This window comes from Penicillium cinerascens (assembly GCF_028974065.1).
Source record: "Penicillium cinerascens strain IBT 15544 chromosome Unknown contig_6_segment0_segment0, whole genome shotgun sequence".
In the NCBI taxonomy this organism is placed as follows: Eukaryota; Fungi; Ascomycota; class Eurotiomycetes; order Eurotiales; family Aspergillaceae; genus Penicillium; species Penicillium cinerascens.
This window is the reverse complement of record NW_026695295.1, coordinates 1,675,051-1,692,250: the sequence shown is the minus strand read 5'-3', so window position 1 is coordinate 1,692,250 and position 17,200 is coordinate 1,675,051. Positions and strand designations below refer to the sequence as shown.

Sequence of the window (17,200 nt, the reverse complement as noted above, 5' to 3'; positions counted from 1 at the left end):
TAGATGGCGTGCCTGAGAAAGACGCACCCAGATGGCCCTTTCTCGGGGACATCTTGAGTGGCGATGACTGGCCCGGGGTGAAGTTAGGCGCCGGGACAGACTTTGAAAGGCCACCGTTGGGGGGTATCCCTGAGGTTGAATTGGAAGGGAGATGCCTCCGGCCGCCTCGCTGGGCTGGACATGAAGACTGAGTCACTGAAATTAATCGATTTTCCGACAGGAAGAGCAAGATGGCCATTGTCAGCGGTGGCGTTCCGGCTGTGATTGGGAGTGAAGTTAATTCTCCTCACTGGGGAGCTAAGGCCTGTAGCCGCTGATCCGTGTTTAGGCGTTGGGAGTTTTGGTTCGCCATTTTCGTCGACAATGCTGAAGACTTTCTTTGGTGTGAAGTTTATCTTGCGTACAGGAGATGCCAACCCCATGTTCTCAGGAGTATCTTTGGTGGGTGAGTGGACGACAAGCTTGAGTGGGCTCTTGATATCATCCTTCGCGGCGCTCAGCTCATCCTCTTCACCGTCAGAGCTGGCATACGCGGAGAGAGACTTGGCCATTTGCTTCGCCTTCTTGGGGGACAGAGGTTGAGATGCACCCTTCTTCGCTGTAGCGGGCTTGCGTCCCCGGCCAACTGTGGTCGCATTCTTGCGAACAGGAGTTGCCCCGAGTCCAGCCTTGTCAGCACCCTTTGTGGCAGTCTTTTTCCGTCCATCGGCTGGAACAGCCGGCTGCTCGTCCTCTGATCCCTGGCCAGACACATCTTGGAACGTCACGGTCTTCTTCTTTGCAGGGCCGCGGAGGATATTGGACCGTATGACGTTCGGGTTTACGATAATCTTCTTGGGCTCTGAGTCATCCTGGGTGGTCTCTACTTCAGCAGCCTTCCGGATATTCTTGCGCGTGGCAGCCGTTTTTGGAGCATTCTGAGAACCCTTCGGTCGTCCTCTGGGCTTCGGTGCTGTCTCGGTTTTGCCGACAGCAGGCTCCTCTGGCAATGGATTCTTTCTAGGTCTTCCAACACGCTTCTTCGGGGGTTCTGGTTTCGCAGCTTCGTCGTCGTCACTTTCAGCGTGTGACTCTTCAGCAGCCGGGGGTGGCGTTGCTTTCTTGCCACGGGCCGTAGGTTTTGCGGCAGGTCGGCCAGCAGGTCGTGCAGCAGGTCTTCCACGGGGTCGAGCAGGCGGCTGTTGTTCCTTCATCATCATACCGAGCTCATCCTCGGTATCGTCTGAATCTGACAAGGGAGCGCTTTTCGCGGGTGCTCTGGCCGGCGCCTTCTTCTTCGCGTTGGAAGAAGCGGTGGTCTTTGTCAAAGTCGTCCGAGGAGCCGTTCGAGCTCCCCGTTTGACAGGAGACGGTGGTAGAACGGCCGCGCGCGCCATGATGGCGAGGAGGGGACAATGGTGTATCGGTGGCGCGTGCTGTGTTGTGGTGTATGTTGTCGGAGTGTGGTCGTAATTGTATATCGGGTTACGGGAGTCGGTAATTCAATGCACCCAGCGCACTCATGGCGGGGCCGAGGTCGTGTCTCGCGGCTGCCGTGTGGAATGCAGTTAAATTGCAGAGCGAAAATAGACCGTTGTGGAGCGTGTTTGCGCGAAGCTAGGAAGGTGCACCGCGTCGCCATGGCGACCGTCACGTGATACTAACTGTCCCCACTTGTTGGCTACGCATCGAGTTTAGTCCCCGCTCTTTATATGTACTCATCCTCAAGGTTGGAATTGGCACCCCAGGGCTGGTCAAGATATTGAAATAGACTCCTAGTACATTGTAGTTCCACAGCAATTAAGCCGACTTAGTTCTATCCCTAGACGACTTTTAAAATTGGAACCTATTTTTGTAGGCATCTTCCTGGATATATTTCTGGGCATTTTATTTCTCTCACAGAAAGGGATACGGTAATTCTTTCCTTCAGTCCGTAACAAAATGTGCACGGGGTTCACTATTGCCAGCCTGCTTCGCAGCACTTATCTGCGTTAAAAAAGGCAACATATTTCTCACGTCACTCGACAGTCCGTCTCCACAATTCGGGGCTCGGGTCAAGATCATCAGCTTGGGCTATGTGTTAATTGATCTCATGGGCCTTTATAACTCCATATAATCTCTTAACGTTTCGAATTCAATATTTGCGCGTAGGGTCTCATAACCTTGGCAGGTATTGGACATGTACTTAGCCTACAACTATGATAAAGAGAACATTAAGGAGTGAATCTTAGATTATGAAAGTCATGACTCAGTAATACATAAAAAGTCCGTAGACAACACGAGAACATATCGTAGCAACCCGAAAGGGAAAAAGAGCCAAAAAAGCACCCCTAATGCAGTTGAAAAGATCCATATACACAACCCATAAGCTCTATATCATAGTCAAGAGCGCCACAGACACAGCCGCAGCGGTAGAAAGCACAGTGGGCACAATAGCGGAAGCACCGCTATCGCTATCGGCCAGCAGGGTAACAGGCTCGAACGCACCCGGCGCGGTACTGTTGACAGTACCATTCCAGCAGTAATTGGTGAAGCATTGAGTGCAGATATCTGGGAGGGTGGTTTTGGTGCGCTCAAAGGAGCGGCTAAGGATAGCGCAGCCGACACAGGCGGTCCAGTTGCCATCGCGGGTGGAGTTAGCCATGGTGGCAACTTCGTAGCCGTTGAGGATGATGTCGTCGCGCTGAGAGTCCTTATAGCTGAGGGTGAAAGTTGAGACGTTAGAGTAGGCGGAGTAGGGGTAGTTGGGGATGTAGACGACGATAGGGGCGGGGCCGGTTAGATTGGAGCTGTCGCAGCCGAAGAATGTCGGACGGGTGTTCAGGCCCAGGTTGACGAAGGTGTTCTGGTCCGGGATGGAGGGGAAGACGGTGCCGTTGCCGATGCCGCTGCTATTCAGGCTACGCTCGTAGGTGGCTACCAGGGAGGTGCCGTTGGGCCAGGAGTATGTGGTGTCGGCCGAGGAGTCGATGGCGAAGATGACATCGACTGCGCGCTCGGGCTGGATAAGCGGGTGCAAGGGGATATTCTGCAGGTCCTCGCCGCCGTCGACGACGTCCAGCTCGGTCTGCTGAGCGTACGGGGAGGAGTGGTTGTTGTAGTGGTAAAAAGGGTTAGGATCATATGCGGCGATGTCGTCGTCCGACTTGTCCAACTTGTAGAGGATGTGGGCGAATATGTTCTTCACGAAGCTGGGGAGCGAGGTGGTGTTGAGCTGCAGCAGGAACTGGTTGAACAAGGTAGAAGAAGTTCCAATGATGAATCCAGCGTTATCAAAGCCACGGACGCAGGTCTCGTTGCTGGGGAGCGAACCACCCACGAAACGGGAGCCGAGATACTCCAAAGGAACGAAGCCGTAAATGGTCGGGTCAAAGGTACCAAACTCCCACGGGTTGAATTCATACACAGTGGAGTTGCTACCCACGATCAGCTGGCCAGGGTTACGGCCATCCGCAACGACCAGAGGCATGGGATAGTTTCCGTCGTTGAACGCGGAAGTCTCGGCAATGGATGACCAGGTATAGGCAAGGCCTCCATTGCTAGCATTGAACATCTGGTAGCCTAGCGCACGGCCCCAAATATCAGTAATAGAAGTGTCGAAACCAGCATCCTGCTTGCCATTCACGGCTTCAGCGAGGTCTGTGTAGTAGCTAGCCGACTTCAAAATTTGGATACCTCCAGTAGGAGGGCCTTCGAGAATGGAGTTCGAAAACTGCCAAGTACTACCACGCTGCAGCGCATCAATGGTGGTGAAGTTGTTGATATAAATGGATCCAACGAGCCAGCTACCTCCAGAGAGACCAGCAACGTAGGTCGAAGACTGAAGCAGACCACCCAGGTGACCGCTGGTAGTGGCATTTTCCGTTCGACTGTCAAACGCCTTGATAGCACCGGCGCCGTTCATCAGCGCGCGGTATCCGCCACCCGAAACAGCAATGGCGATATTCGGCAGACTCGACGAGTTGCTAGAGTGCTGGTTCAGATATGAAGTGACATCGAAATCGCCGACCTTGACATGACCGAAGAAATCCTTCATCGCGGCCAGGGACTTGCTGCGACGAGTATCGAGCCAGGAGGTCTCGTTGGGCGAAAGGTGGGCGGCGCTGCGCACCGTCGGCCGTGAAGCCGGGCAGCTGACGTTGGCCGGGGTATATCCATCGGGGGCATTGGGAAGCGCACGGCGGGCGACTTCAAGGGCAAGGTCATCGGTATCGAAGCCATTGGGAGGAGCAGCAAAGGTGCCTGGCAGAGTATTAGCATGATCGCGTGCCCACGTCACACAAAGCGACGCGCCCGAGGAAGAAGCATACCGGGCAACAGGCCCAAGGCAATAGAGCCGATCAACGCAGACACTTTCATGGTGGAACCTCGGCTACCTCAACTGCTCTACACGCAGAGCAGGGGAAAAAGACTGGGGGAGCGATCATCGAGATTCCGCCAGGGGTGCTTGATATTTATGCACTGCACCGGAGCGACCGGAAGCTTAGCCAAGACCAGGCCGAGATTTCAGTCTTTCCAGGCATATGTTTTCAGCAAATCCATCGTGCAACAGCATTCATGGGGACTGCGAATCATGGCGCAGTGGGTACTGGACGGTGGAGCTAGTGATGTCAGGTCCGAACGAACAACCTGAAGTCCTAGCGGTGTACATACTCAGTACGTTTTGTGCAGCCCGACTCCAACTCTTCATGTCATTCTATTATTGGCCATTAGCACGAACGATGAGGCGCAGGGCTGAGGTAAGACTCCCTCGCCCAGGGGCTATGAAGATTGTCCCTTCATCTGGTTCGTCGATTTGCCGGTACGTCATACCCAAAAGTAGCCGTGGCTGACGAGCTGCGCCATGTTTGCGACGAACGAAGCTTGCTAGTATGCAGTGCTTGAGGTAGTAGATGGGACATATGCAAGTGTTGAATTCTAGTTGCCAATTTTACAAATGGAGAAGCTGTTCTCAACCGCCTGCTTACTCTAAGGCGTCCAAAGGGAAAAGGAGTCCCTTCGGAAGGCCCGTACAGACAGGAGAACGGATACCACTATTCCCGCCTTCGACATAAGAACCATACCATCTAGGCATAATTGCAATGTATTTCTTCCCAAACTACCCTTTCATCTCGAAATCGTAAGAACGATGCAACACAACGATGCACAAAACAGGATCCACCTGCGGCCGTGCAAAGTCCCGAATCTGCGATCCGATTCGCCGTGTGGGTGCGTCGATCCACAGGGGGACCGCCACCAGAACAAGGGTCATCAATGAATGCCGATAACTAAATTAATACTCCGTAATCACCGACACATCCGACACATCCTAGGCACCAACAGGCAGCGACTTTTTTACCCAGCAACCATTGGCGCCAAATGGGTAGCGCAACACTAGATGCGGTAGAGGCTAATACTGGAGATGCCAAGGTGCTCTAGCAGACCTGGCAATTCGAAACAGGGAATATGGGCAGTTCGGCAATATTCGGTGGAGCTTATCAAGACAACTCCACAACAATAACACTGAAACCGATAAGCCTCGGTCTGAAGACGAACTGCTGTGGGGATTAGAGGGAGCTCATTTCGGGTCGGAGGCCGCGATCCCCGTTGGGTGGGCGATGTCATGGTCCTAATAATTTATGGATTGGTTTCACTGTGATGTTTCATAGTTGGGTTCATTCGGAGGGCGTTGATGCCTGTAGAACAAATATTTGTTTTCATGTGCGCAATCTTCTTGGGATCCACTACTCCGTACGATCGGAGGCATCGGCGACCGGAGATCGGCAGGTGGGGAACGAAAAGCGCAGAAAAGCGACGATCGAATCTACAGCCCTACAGTAATGTAGATGAATCCTCAGGATAATAAATTAAGTGTTATTCATCATGCATCTATTCGTGCCGTGGCAGCGTAACCATGATGACCCAGAAACCCGGGCAAAACAAATGTGGCAATAGCCAAGCAACAAAATTAACACCATTTAACCACGGACAGGGCCAATCTCAGCAGCCTCAAACATGGCACGATCGGGAATCTTCTCATCCGCCTCGACATGGCCCGCGGGCAGGTTGTTCAGCGCGTCTTCTTCCTTGTCCAGGCCCCAGAATTGGATGATGAAGAGGATACCGCCGACGAATGCCAGGACGGCGAAGACACCGTAGTTCCAGACCAGCAGGGGGTCTCGGGACAGCGGGTTCAGAGCCTCGGCGATGGCGGCGGAGATGGCGTTGGTGAAGAGCGAGATGGCCTGGATCAGGGAACGCATGTTGAAGGGAGCCTTGGAGTATGCGTACTCCAGTGAGGTGATCGAGGCAAAGATTTCAGAGAAAGCAATGAGGACATAGGCGCCTGCCTGGATCCAGACGATCAATGGGGAAGGGTTGACATTGCCATCGGCCGAGAAACAGTTGTTGGCTTGGTTACCACAAGGCGAAGTCTTGTAAATGTAGAACTGCAAGACGGCGGACCAGACCATGGCCAAGGCAGCCAAGGTGAATCCAGCGAAGATCTTCTTGATGGCAGTGAATCGGAAACCAGCCTTGCGCAGAGCCGGGTACAGGAACTGATCACAGATGGGGATGAAAAGGATGAGGGCGAAGGGGTCAAGGTTGTTGACGACATCGTTGGGCACGCCGAGCAGAGTCATAGTTCCAGCCTGGGCCGTCAGGTTGTTGGTCAACTGGTTGTATGCCAGCCAGTACAAAGGGTAGTAACAGAAGACAGCGCAGGCAGAAAACCCACGGCGCACCTCGTCAACCCAGGCATCATCGAAAGTCATCCAGTGGGGGCGGAGAGCTGGAGGGATGTTAGAAGGCTTGACGGTCTCCCACAGAGTACCATCGTGCGTGCGTTTCCAAAATTTGACCGGGTTCCAAGAAAAGCGGGAACCCAGGGCGTAGGAGAAGGCACGCACAGCCTTCGAGGTGACCGAACCCTGAGGAGGAGCCTGGCGGTAACGGTTGCGTCCCCACCACATGATGAAGGGAGTAGTCAAGAACATCATGGTGGGCAGCAAGAAGGAGAGCCAGAATCCAACATACTTCTCAGCATAAGCCATACCAATCTGACCGACCAGCGCACCAATGTTGATGAACAGGTAGAAGTAGTGATAGATTCTGCTCTGGGTGATAGTCGGGTCGACGACCACACGCTCGCCAGTGGGCAGAGTGCGGACCTTCAATTTTGTGACAGGAATCTGCTCCACAACCAGGGCGGAGATGTTGGGCTTGAAACCACCGGTACCGAAGCCCATGATAATGACACCCAACATGAAGACGCCAAAGCAAGCGTCGGTGTTGGTAATGACGGGAGGGATGGCAGAGATGACCAGAATGATGTGTCCAATGATGGCAAAGCCAATCGACCAGCAGATGGTTTTGTATCGTCCCCAGTATTCATCAGCAAGGTAGGCACCGAACAATGGAATAATGTAGCACCAGAATGTGTTGAAAGTGTTCACTCCGTTAGCTACCTCGACACCCTTTCCCAGAGCTCCAGAGACGCCCTGTAAAGAGCCACCGCCAGCACCAGTATTGTGATTTGAACCAGGAGGTCCTTGTGGATAGGGAAGAGGCAAAGAGTGGTTCACAAAGTTGGAGTCTGCGCGTCCCATGGGTTAGTGTCATGTCAACCGAAAAAAGCAACTCAGGAACAACGCTCTACTTACAGAGGACTTGGGTTCCGTAGTACGAGAAACGCTCGCACAACTCGACGAAGGCAACAGTGTACACAGACCACGGGATGGGGGCAGAGATACGACGCAAGGCATTCGGGCCATGCAGGTCGTCCTCAGTAGGATCTTCATCACCAATGTACACATTGTAGGAAGCAGAGACGAGACCCTTCTGGGGCTTGGTGTAGTTCACACCAGCCGACTTTTCACCCTCCACGGTTTTGTTGGTAGAAGTCACAGCCCCCTCGTTGATCTCCAGCGAGGTGGCGGAGGTGTTCACGGCTTGAGCCATGGCAAATAAGAGAAGAGATATCCCAGGCCGGACAAGTGGGGAGAGGGGATGGAAGCGAAGAGGAGTGGAGGATGAGAGGAGAGGAGGGGAAGAAGTGAAGGGAAGTGAGATGCGCACTCCTTATACCTCTCGCGCTTCTATGACTCCCGGTTTGATCGTGTAGGATGATTCGGCCGAACCCAGGCTAGACCCTTGTCTTTTCTTTATTTTTTTTGCTCCCGCCTCGTTCGACGGCGGCCACGAGTCCATGTTTACCCCGGAATTATCACGCCATCCACTGCGCTTTCCTTAAAACGAGGTCCAAGCCCGTGATATTCGGCAGATAAGCTCGATAGGCAGCGAATAAGGATCTGACAATGGACCGACTAGTGTATATAGTGGATACAGCCCCTCCCGCGCCATGTAACTGTAGTGGAAATCGCCGCAGGAATCTTGTGAGTGGCTCATGCAAAAAGACATCAACGCTAGTGCGAATTACGGGAGGTTAAGCTTGGCGGTCTAATGGGTTGGGTAAGTGTGACCGAGGGCGCAGGAAATGATGTTATCCAGTCAAGATATTAATTGGGCACTCCAGGCTAAAATTCATGTTTACTTTTCTAGGGCTTGGTTGAAAGCGCTGGTGTTGAGGTAAAACCAACGGTCTCACCTCTGGAGTACCCCGTATATAAGTCTGGAAGGAATCACGGAACAAAGGGAAGACCGTCGGAGCAGCGAACACACAGACCCGAAAGGCTTCGAGGGCTTGGGATTTGCTTGGCATTGCTTATCGCGGCGTTCTTGGCCTGTGTCTTGGCACTCCACTCCGGAGTCAGCTGGTTATCTCCAACACTCTCTGAAGTGGAAGTCTTTTCACTGCTTACCGACGATACTGTAGACGGCTTACAGCGCCACGCAACATGTTCTAGAAATTCCAAGCGAAGCAGGGCAAAAGCAGGGCACCGGCCTCGCCAAGGAAAGCGTGCCTAGGGTGGCGCTTCTCTATGGAGAACCCCGCCCACAAGCAAGTTCCGCCTACATTACCACTACCCACGATCCAATTGGCCCGTACTTATCGAATCTGTTTATGATTTTCTTATACCCCTGTCGAGGTCGCACGCGAGAGCTGAAACTTGTCGTATTCCTCGTCTGTCGCCACCAGTGCAACGCTAGGTTCGAAGTACGATAGAAATACGACTTGCTTTCTACAGAGAGCAGGGTGTGGTTATCAGCCTCAAGCTTCCGGTGCGGATTACTTTTCATCCGTCGCAAAAATGATCATCATGTCTTGTGAGGTCCCTAATTAGGGAGTCCCGAGAAGCAGCAAGGATGCCGTCCCTAGAGTTAGACGAGGGCCGTCTCAGCTTACAGGGCTGTCCAACCCGACCTGCAGGACGAGCCGGGGAGTTGTCCGACTAGCGCCGTTACGTAATAGCTCGGTGTTTTTGATGGTCGACGCAGCGCTATGAATAGCGCTATGATTAATAGAGATCGTAAACTGGCCGATATGTTTGCTGGGCACCGCCAAGATCAGGAATCCCGAGTCATGACTTCACCTCGCTTCCCAACCAGCACGGGAAGATGCGCTATTATCCGGCCGTCCACGAAGCCCTTGTAAGTGTATCGTGAGTAGTCACGTTGTCAAAAACCCTCTTCAAGGCCCGGCCCAATCACCACCGCAAAGTCGACCACGTAAGAACCTCAGAACCTAAATATAGGGCCAAACTCTCGTGTTTGTCCGAGGATCTTCGAGGATCGAGCCCCGCCAAAACGTACTCTGATTGGCGAAAAGGTGCCATCTCCGCATCTTCCCCAGATTTCAGACAAGTTCAAGCTGAGCTACAATGAAATTTTTGACCATGGGTCAACCCAGTCATGGCTGTCATACCCTGGAAGGAACCCTGGTTCCGACCCTTTGTTGATGTCTAGCCTACATCATGGACTTTTCATCAAATTCTCCATTTTCTGGTGTGCCAGACGTATGGATGGTCATGTGTAAAGTGATATCTTCTATGGTCTAGGACTTACTGCGTTCAAACCCAAGTGGACGCTACACGGACGCACAGGTCGTGGGAACAACAAACACACCTGATCAAACCTGGGCTGCAGGAGTCCCGGTTCGGCAAATAGCAGGGATTCTGGTGGTTGACCAGTGGAGCCGAGCAGTCTAAAGTGGACAAAAGTGGGGTCAGATCACAGATGGAGGTGCATTAACTCGAGCGATCGATATGAGTCTAATCAACATTATGGGAGTATGTAACCATACAAAAGCAGCGCTGATTCGTAAAAAATGTCAAGTCAGACGTATAGAGTCAAAAAGAAAGTAAAAATAAAAGTCAACCCCCACGCTATTAGCTCCATTTTCAAAAAAAAAAAAAAAAAAAAACGCCATGCAATGAGAGACCTGCTTGGTCACGCCACGTCAACAATAATCTACCACGCGGCATGGCCACCGTCCATGCGCAGGTCACTGCCAGTCATGAAGCTGCTTGCATCGCTGAGCAGGAAGACGGCAGCACCGCGGTACTCCTCGGGACGGGAGAGGCGGCCGAGCATGTTCTCCTTGGGCCACTGGTCGCGGCGCTCGGGGAAGTCAACGAAAAGCATCTCGACCATGGCGGTGACGATGTAGCCGGGGGAGATGGTGTTAACGCGGATGTTGTACTGGCCCCACTCCATGGCGAGGTTGCGGGCCAGCTGGATGACAGCGGCCTTGCTGGCGTTGTAGGCGGGGCAGATGAGTCCCTGTTGGAATTGTTAGTCTTGGCTCTGGATGGGGAGATGTGTGGACGTTGGGGTGGAACCCATGTACTTGTCAACCACGGGTTCACCGAGGGAGGCAAGTGCACGGATGCCGGGTATAAGGGTAAAAAGGAATTTCGTGGATGGGGAGGGGACACGTACCCGATTGGCAATGGTACCGCTCATACTGGCGATCATGGCGATGCTGCCACCGTTTCCAAAGCGAATCATCTGCTTGGCAACGGCCTGGGCGGTCATGAACACACCAGTGACGTTAACCTCGAACATGGTGTTGCTGTCCTTGGCCGCGTACTCCAGAGCAGGGGTCTCCTGCTGGATACCGGCAGCGGCAACCAGACCGTCCATGCGGCCCTCCGTGTTGGCGATGTCCTCGATGACGCTGTTCAGGAGCTCAGTGTCACGAACATCGATGCGGCGGTAGTGCAGCTCGGTGCCCAGATCCTTGGCGCGCTGCTGGATCACAGCGAATTCGGGGGCAGGCTCCTCGAGACGGTCAAGAGCGTAGACCTTTGCGCCGGCCTCCAGAAGGGCCTCGGACTGGGTCAGACCCAGGCCGCGGCCAGCGCCAGAGACGCAGACGACCTTGCCGGCGAGACTGAACTCGGGCATTCTGGCCTTCTGGCCCAACAGGATGGGCTGGGAGGTGTTGGGGGCAGTGGGAACATCGGTGGTTTCAATGGAGACAGACATGATGTTGGGATATTATAATAATAAGAGTATAAAGGGTGTGATAAGAGCAGGACCAGCCGAAGCTTGAAAGGTGTCGAAGCTGAAAGTCGAGAGTGATTAAGATATTAGATTGAATGAATTGAATACAATGGAAAAGAGTAACCATGGAATGAACGACGCCTTTAAATATTGTCCATGGAGCCCAGGGAGCCAGCTCCGGGACCGAGTACCGAGCGAGATCCAAGGAGGTCCCAGCCAGAAGAGGTCTCGTGAACACGAAGAGACTTCCAAAGAAAGACGCCCAGACTGGGCCAAAGGCGGCATCGAAGCTCGGTCCAGGCCCGGGGAATGCGCGTAGCCGCACGTTAAACGGTCGTGGCGACAGCTATCACACCACCGAAAAAACACAATCCGACAGGCCTGTGTGGCGAAGTACTCCGTACGGAGTAGTTGACCTTGCAATAACCCTTGTAGGGTCTATTCTGGTTTCTCCATGATGGCAATATGTGTAATATTGGCCACCTCCAGGACAGGGACTGCGAAAAAGAATGGGGATGCAGATCGGATGCCTGGTTTGGGAAACCCGATTCCCCGGGTTCCGCGCCACTTTGGGGTTCACCTGACCCCGGGGAACCGCCGGGCCCAGTCCCGAACTGCCACAGTTGCACTTCTATTTTGATTTTCCCTTCTATCCTGTCATGTGGTCTCCTCCGGCATTCACCAATAGCTGCGCCTCCCCCGTCGTTTGTGTTCCTGGGCGTATGGTAAAAGTCAATTGCCCATTCCGCGGCTTTGGGATGGGACTTTTTTTATCCTTTTTGCTGGGCCCATTCCAGATCTCCCATCATAGCTCGTATGGTCGGTGTCAATTGACAAGCACTAGAGTACCAAGGTAACCGTGGTATACTTTGATGTCTGGCCCGTCGCCGCAAATCGCACTATCCGACCAGCTACCAAGGGAGAGATCCAAAATTAGATTACACAAGCTAGAAACCGAAGCATCCAAATACCATGTAATCCGAGCCCGCGATCTAGGGCCCCGGGGGACATCCGATAGTCCAAGATAAACTTACCTTGCCTGATCGGGCAAATCCGAACCCCGGAGTCAGGTGAGCAAGACCTAAACAGCAATAAACATCGGTGCCAGATCTTCTAGATTTTTCTCTCGTCTCATAGTTGACCAACGCACACCGCTACCCCTGCCCAAACCCGAGTCTAAATTCTAGATCTAGCCCCGGCCTGTATCTGGCTCTTCCTATTCCCCGTTTTTTTCTTCGATTCCCCCCTTCCCATTATTCTCAGGCACACCAGTCCAAACCACACATCCAGGGCCCCGTCCGGCCCGTGCCCCCCGGTACGCAGAACCTACCAACAGAATTGCCCGTGGCATGCACGGGTCCTCCTCCCCGGCGGGAGTAGTGTCTCGTCCCGCAGATCGATCTAGATGTGCGGGACTCGAATCGACAAGCTATGTAGTATTACACTGGGGCGTGGGGGCGTGTAGTATTTGGCTTAGCTGGCTTGCAGTGATAAGAACCACGGCTTACCACTTCCGTCTTGGCGTGGTGGTTCTCGCTTCTCCCCACCGATCGTGTTCGTCACGCTGGCAGCCCTGGAGACGTGTCCTGTGTAGCCACACCTGTTCTGGAACTGTTTTCCCGTTTTCCCGTTTTCCCCTTATCTGATGCAGTGGACTGTTTGTCGGATGTGCTGGCTGGAAATGCAGATCCCGTGCAATTTAGGATTTTTGGGCGGCAACGACGGCTGAGTATATTTTTTTTGATCGTTCTTAGTTCTCGATCTGAAGATGTCTGGGCCCACCTAGAATACTGTGAGCGATTCAGAAAGATCTAGTTCTATTGAGCACCTGGACAGAGATGTTCTATGTAGCTACCTAGATTGTACGGGCCAGCGGTTTAACCTTCTTACACTCATTAACCCTATCTGTAGAAGGGTTATTTCGCTTATGTACTCTGTAGATTGTCAAATTTTTGGGAAGATCATGGCGCGAAATGCAATTGTTAGGTTAGTTCGAGGTAGTGCCTAGGTTCCTAATTCGGGCCTAGACCCACATGTGCCAGTTGACGTAAATAGGAGCTGCAAACACGGGCAAGCTTGAACTTGTGACCTCGTGACGAGCCATATCTCCAACTGTACCCGATTTACAAACTACAAAAAGCCTGGCTAGGTAGGTAGGTGACTGGATTAGAGTAGGCTAAGATACCACAACGGACTCCCCTCAACCACGCCGGATTATGTTTCATAAACAACCTTGAATCACCAAGCTAGCATTGAATGCAGAGCTCCAGGAAATGATATGTACAACCAGAGAGGCATATAAACTGACTCAAGGAAAAGATCACACCAAGTGCACATGGTATGAAAACAAAAGGCCCAGCCCAAAATAATAAGATGCAGCCCAACGGCACCGAACGCCCACCCCGATTTTCGAGAAGTCATGACAAATCAACACGTATATGAAAGGTAGATGAAGACAGTGATGTGATGCGATGCGAATGTTGCTTTTTCAAAAACGCTCTCCAGGGAATTGGATTATTTCTCCCGGTAGCCCCAGATTTTCCGTTGCTCGTTGACATACCACTTGCCGACCTGCTCGGCATCTTCGATCCAAGAGGCAGGGTCTTCACCAAACTTGGGGATGACTTCGTGGACGAGCTCAGATAGCGTCCATGTCTTCATTGGGTGCAGCTCGCCGGGGTCTTCGGCCAGGTGTGTGAAGACGTATTCGAAGCCCTCGCGGAGGGGCAGGATCAGGCGGTAGGGAGTATCGGCTGAGGTGATGGAGACCATTGAGCCGCCTGCGTTAATGAGGCCGAAGTTCCAGACCCGCTGGGTACGGGCATCCTTGTGCTTGTGTGTTGGGCGGGGAGAACGGGCGTCAATGGGGTGAGAGTCAGGGTTTTCGATTCGGGCACTGCCGTGGGTGTCGGAACCGCCGATGGCGGAGATGAAGGGGCGGATTAGGGATTGACCTTGGTACTCGGGGAGGATGGATGAGGCGATTTCGGCATCGCGGGTGTCGAGGGAGTGGGAATGCACGAGGAGGTCGAGGATAGTCGGGATGATGGAGAGGGATGTTGCGTTGGCGGTGATGTCGATGCGTGGCATGTGAGGGTGCCGGAAGACGAGAGGGACGCGGAAGTTGCTGATATGGCCGTTTTCATAGGTGCCTGTCATATCCTTGTTGTCTTCGCCGAAGGCCTGGCCGTGGTCGCCAACGACTACGACGAGGGTCGAGTTCGCGATGCCGGTTTCGTCGAGCATGGTCATGATATCGCCGAGCCAGTTGTCGACGAAGCGCTGGGTGTTCAGGTAGTTGTTCATCAGACCGTGGTTGACGGTTCCTTCGTCGCCCATGTAGGATTCCGTCTTGAAGTCGTCAGGCGTGTTCCACGGGTGATGCGTGGTACTAGTGACATGCGAGAGGAAGATGCGTGTCTTGTTGTTGGCAGCTTCCTCGAACAGATCCTGCACGTACGGTTTCAACTCGGTCTCGGCATATCCAAAGTAGTTAATCTCTTGGCCCTTGGGAGCATATTTGGAGCCAAATCGAGCACGTTTCAATGTCTTTTTGACAACCTTTTCCTTGAATCCCATGTTCTCGTTCAGGACGTCCTGGCGATCGTAGTCGTCGGTGATGGACTGCATGAAGACGGACTTCCACGGGTATTTGACAGCCTCGGACTCGTCATCGCGGGCTTCAATGGCTTTGGGTAAGTTGGGCTCCACGGGCGATTTAACCTCGTTGAAAAGTTCGAAAAGCTGCGGCAAGCACGGTTGATAGATTTCGAGACCGGTTTCCTCCAACATATCTACTGGAAGTGGGTTGACACCGCAATGACTGCCCAAAATACTTTTGAAAGTCAACGAACTGCCAGTGAGTGCACCCCGCACATTCAGGCCGCCCATGCCCTCTTCAGCTGTATCCTGCCAAGTGGCATTGCTCAGATCGACCTTTTCGCCCTTGCTATCCGTGGCATACTCGCCCGTTAGCATCTGCGCTACAGGGGTCAGCTTGACCAGGTCGTCGATCGCCTTCTCCCTCTTCTCCTTCTTGTGCGACTCGAGTAAGGCATCGAACATGGGAGTGCCCTGCTGCGCCGGGAATAACTCCTTGCGCCCACTTTCGAGGGTTAAAAGAACGACGTTATCAATTTCAACCGAATTCTCCTCGAAGGCCTTCCGCAAGGGCTCGTAGATTCCACCGCCCAGATTGGAAATCTTGAGCGGATCCTGCTTGGGATTGTAGAAGCCGGGGTCCCCGCTGCTGCACAGGTACCAAGAGGGATTATCCTTCTCCGCACGCTCTTCTGGGCTGATATCCCATCGGCTGAATCCCGGGGGTGGGTTCTGCGGCAACCAGGCGGGCCGAGACCATTTCTCCGAACTAACTTTACCCGCGGTGTAGAGAGGGAAATTCATTGTCGGGTTGCGGCAACCTTCAACGGTGACAGACTTTTTATGAAATGCATCCATCAAAGTCAATGGCAATGCACCAGACAGGTGGTCGTACGGGATGGACGGTCTGGTGAGCTCCAGGAACAACAACGATACAAAGACAGAGACGGCGATAGCGGATCGGCGCGCGGTTCGTAGATCGACGGAGGCCAACCAAGATTTGTTGGGCACGGAGAGCAGGGTATAGCGGGCCTTGTAGCCTCCCACGAATAGATCCCGGATCGCCAGCAATCCAAGACCGGTCAGAAGGTACAGGTATGAGTGAATCATCCAGGCAACCAGGGCGAAAACGGTAGCAGCGGCGGACACGGTGGTGATGCCTGTCAAAAGGATCTTCATGGCGGCGGGATCATTGAGGAAGCTATTACTTTGAGCCCAGGCGACTTCGGCACCGGTCTGCATGAAGAAGCCGAACTGGATGGAGGCGGCACCCCATGTTACCAGGCTAGCAGTCTCGTCAGCATCGTTCCATACAATTCTAAAGCGGTGTCACCTACGAAAGCAGACCTCCTACGCATGTCGACAACCATTGTAACCGGGTTCCCGGAGCCGCATACTGCAACAAAAGCCTCCCAACGAGGATGACTAGCAGGTCTTGTAAAATGAGGGTCGGCGAATAGAGGACGAAATAGAGGAATGGTAAAGAGCGAATGTGCAGGCCGATATGTAGAGCCTTGGAGACGAGGCCGCTCATGACCAGAACCGAGAAGAGAAACGGCGGGAGCGGGGGGAGGAAGGCGAAGAGCGACATGGTGAGATCATTTCATGGTTCGAGAGGGGAGAGAGAGAAAAAGGCGCGCCAGGGGGATACGCGCAAAAAAAAAAAAAAGATTGGAATGGGAAGTTAACAGCCCGGAATGCGGCGAAAAGGATAGAACGTATAGGGAGCAAAAGAGAGAGGTTTGAAAGATCGAATGAAAAGAAAAAGAAAATATAATTAGATTCGTCAATACAAGGAACCGGGGGACCCGAGGCAGACCGAGGTGGCACCAATGACGGGGGTCTCGCAAGTGCAGGATTTATTATGAAATATTATTCACATTCACTTGGCTTTTCCCCAATGATGTCTAGGGCTGCGCCCGGCCTAGTCCGTTTCAGGGTCCAGGGTCTCACCAGGGCCCAAGCGACTCCCATTCGGAGGCTGGAAAGGGCAGAGGGGCACGCGACTGCCGCTTAGCTTTTTGCCCCCTTTGGATCGACTGGCTCAAGGAGACCCAGTTGGACCGTCTCTCGGCGATGTGCGCTTCGGAAATCACGGAACCCGCCCCGCTGCACCAATAACTTGGAACGTTCCACATATGAACGATCTCGATGTGGACCCCTTTTACTGTTGCCTGCTTATCGTCAAACTGCCCTGAGTAGGGAGTATGGAGACGGAATTCATGCTGAGACA

The 17,200-nt window shown here is 53.2% G+C and overlaps 6 protein-coding genes across 6 annotated transcripts; all 6 read right to left on the bottom strand.

The window, feature by feature from the left end:
* Positions 1–83: 83 nt before the first annotated feature.
* Positions 84–1,376, bottom strand: N7498_006616 (uncharacterized protein; the record flags this gene model as incomplete). Its single annotated transcript, XM_058453678.1, has 1 exon — positions 84–1,376. The coding sequence occupies one exon, from the start codon at positions 1,374–1,376 to the stop codon at positions 84–86; it is 1,293 nt and encodes a 430-aa protein (XP_058307869.1).
* Positions 1,377–2,350: 974 nt separating this feature from the next.
* N7498_006615 (lysophospholipase family protein) lies at positions 2,351–4,338 on the bottom strand (the record flags this gene model as incomplete). The annotated part of the gene is made up of 2 exons (XM_058453677.1): positions 2,351–4,221; positions 4,290–4,338. The coding sequence occupies 2 exons, from the start codon at positions 4,336–4,338 to the stop codon at positions 2,351–2,353; spliced, it is 1,920 nt and encodes a 639-aa protein (XP_058307868.1).
* A 1,598-nt stretch (positions 4,339–5,936) lies between these two features.
* Positions 5,937–7,920, bottom strand: N7498_006614 (uncharacterized protein; the record flags this gene model as incomplete). Its single annotated transcript, XM_058453676.1, has 2 exons — positions 5,937–7,555; positions 7,623–7,920. The coding sequence occupies 2 exons, from the start codon at positions 7,918–7,920 to the stop codon at positions 5,937–5,939; spliced, it is 1,917 nt and encodes a 638-aa protein (XP_058307867.1).
* A 680-nt stretch (positions 7,921–8,600) lies between these two features.
* N7498_006613 (uncharacterized protein) lies at positions 8,601–8,818 on the bottom strand (the record flags this gene model as incomplete). The annotated part of the gene is made up of 2 exons (XM_058453675.1): positions 8,601–8,765; positions 8,804–8,818. The coding sequence occupies 2 exons, from the start codon at positions 8,816–8,818 to the stop codon at positions 8,601–8,603; spliced, it is 180 nt and encodes a 59-aa protein (XP_058307866.1).
* Positions 8,819–10,329: 1,511 nt separating this feature from the next.
* On the bottom strand, positions 10,330–11,349 carry N7498_006612 (putative short chain dehydrogenase; the record flags this gene model as incomplete). Its single annotated transcript, XM_058453674.1, has 2 exons — positions 10,330–10,641; positions 10,801–11,349. 2 exons carry the CDS (start codon positions 11,347–11,349, stop codon positions 10,330–10,332), a joined length of 861 nt encoding a protein of 286 aa, XP_058307865.1.
* Positions 11,350–13,881: 2,532 nt separating this feature from the next.
* Positions 13,882–16,558, bottom strand: N7498_006611 (uncharacterized protein; the record flags this gene model as incomplete). Its single annotated transcript, XM_058453673.1, has 2 exons — positions 13,882–16,252; positions 16,305–16,558. 2 exons carry the CDS (start codon positions 16,556–16,558, stop codon positions 13,882–13,884), a joined length of 2,625 nt encoding a protein of 874 aa, XP_058307864.1.
* Positions 16,559–17,200: the final 642 nt, after the last annotated feature.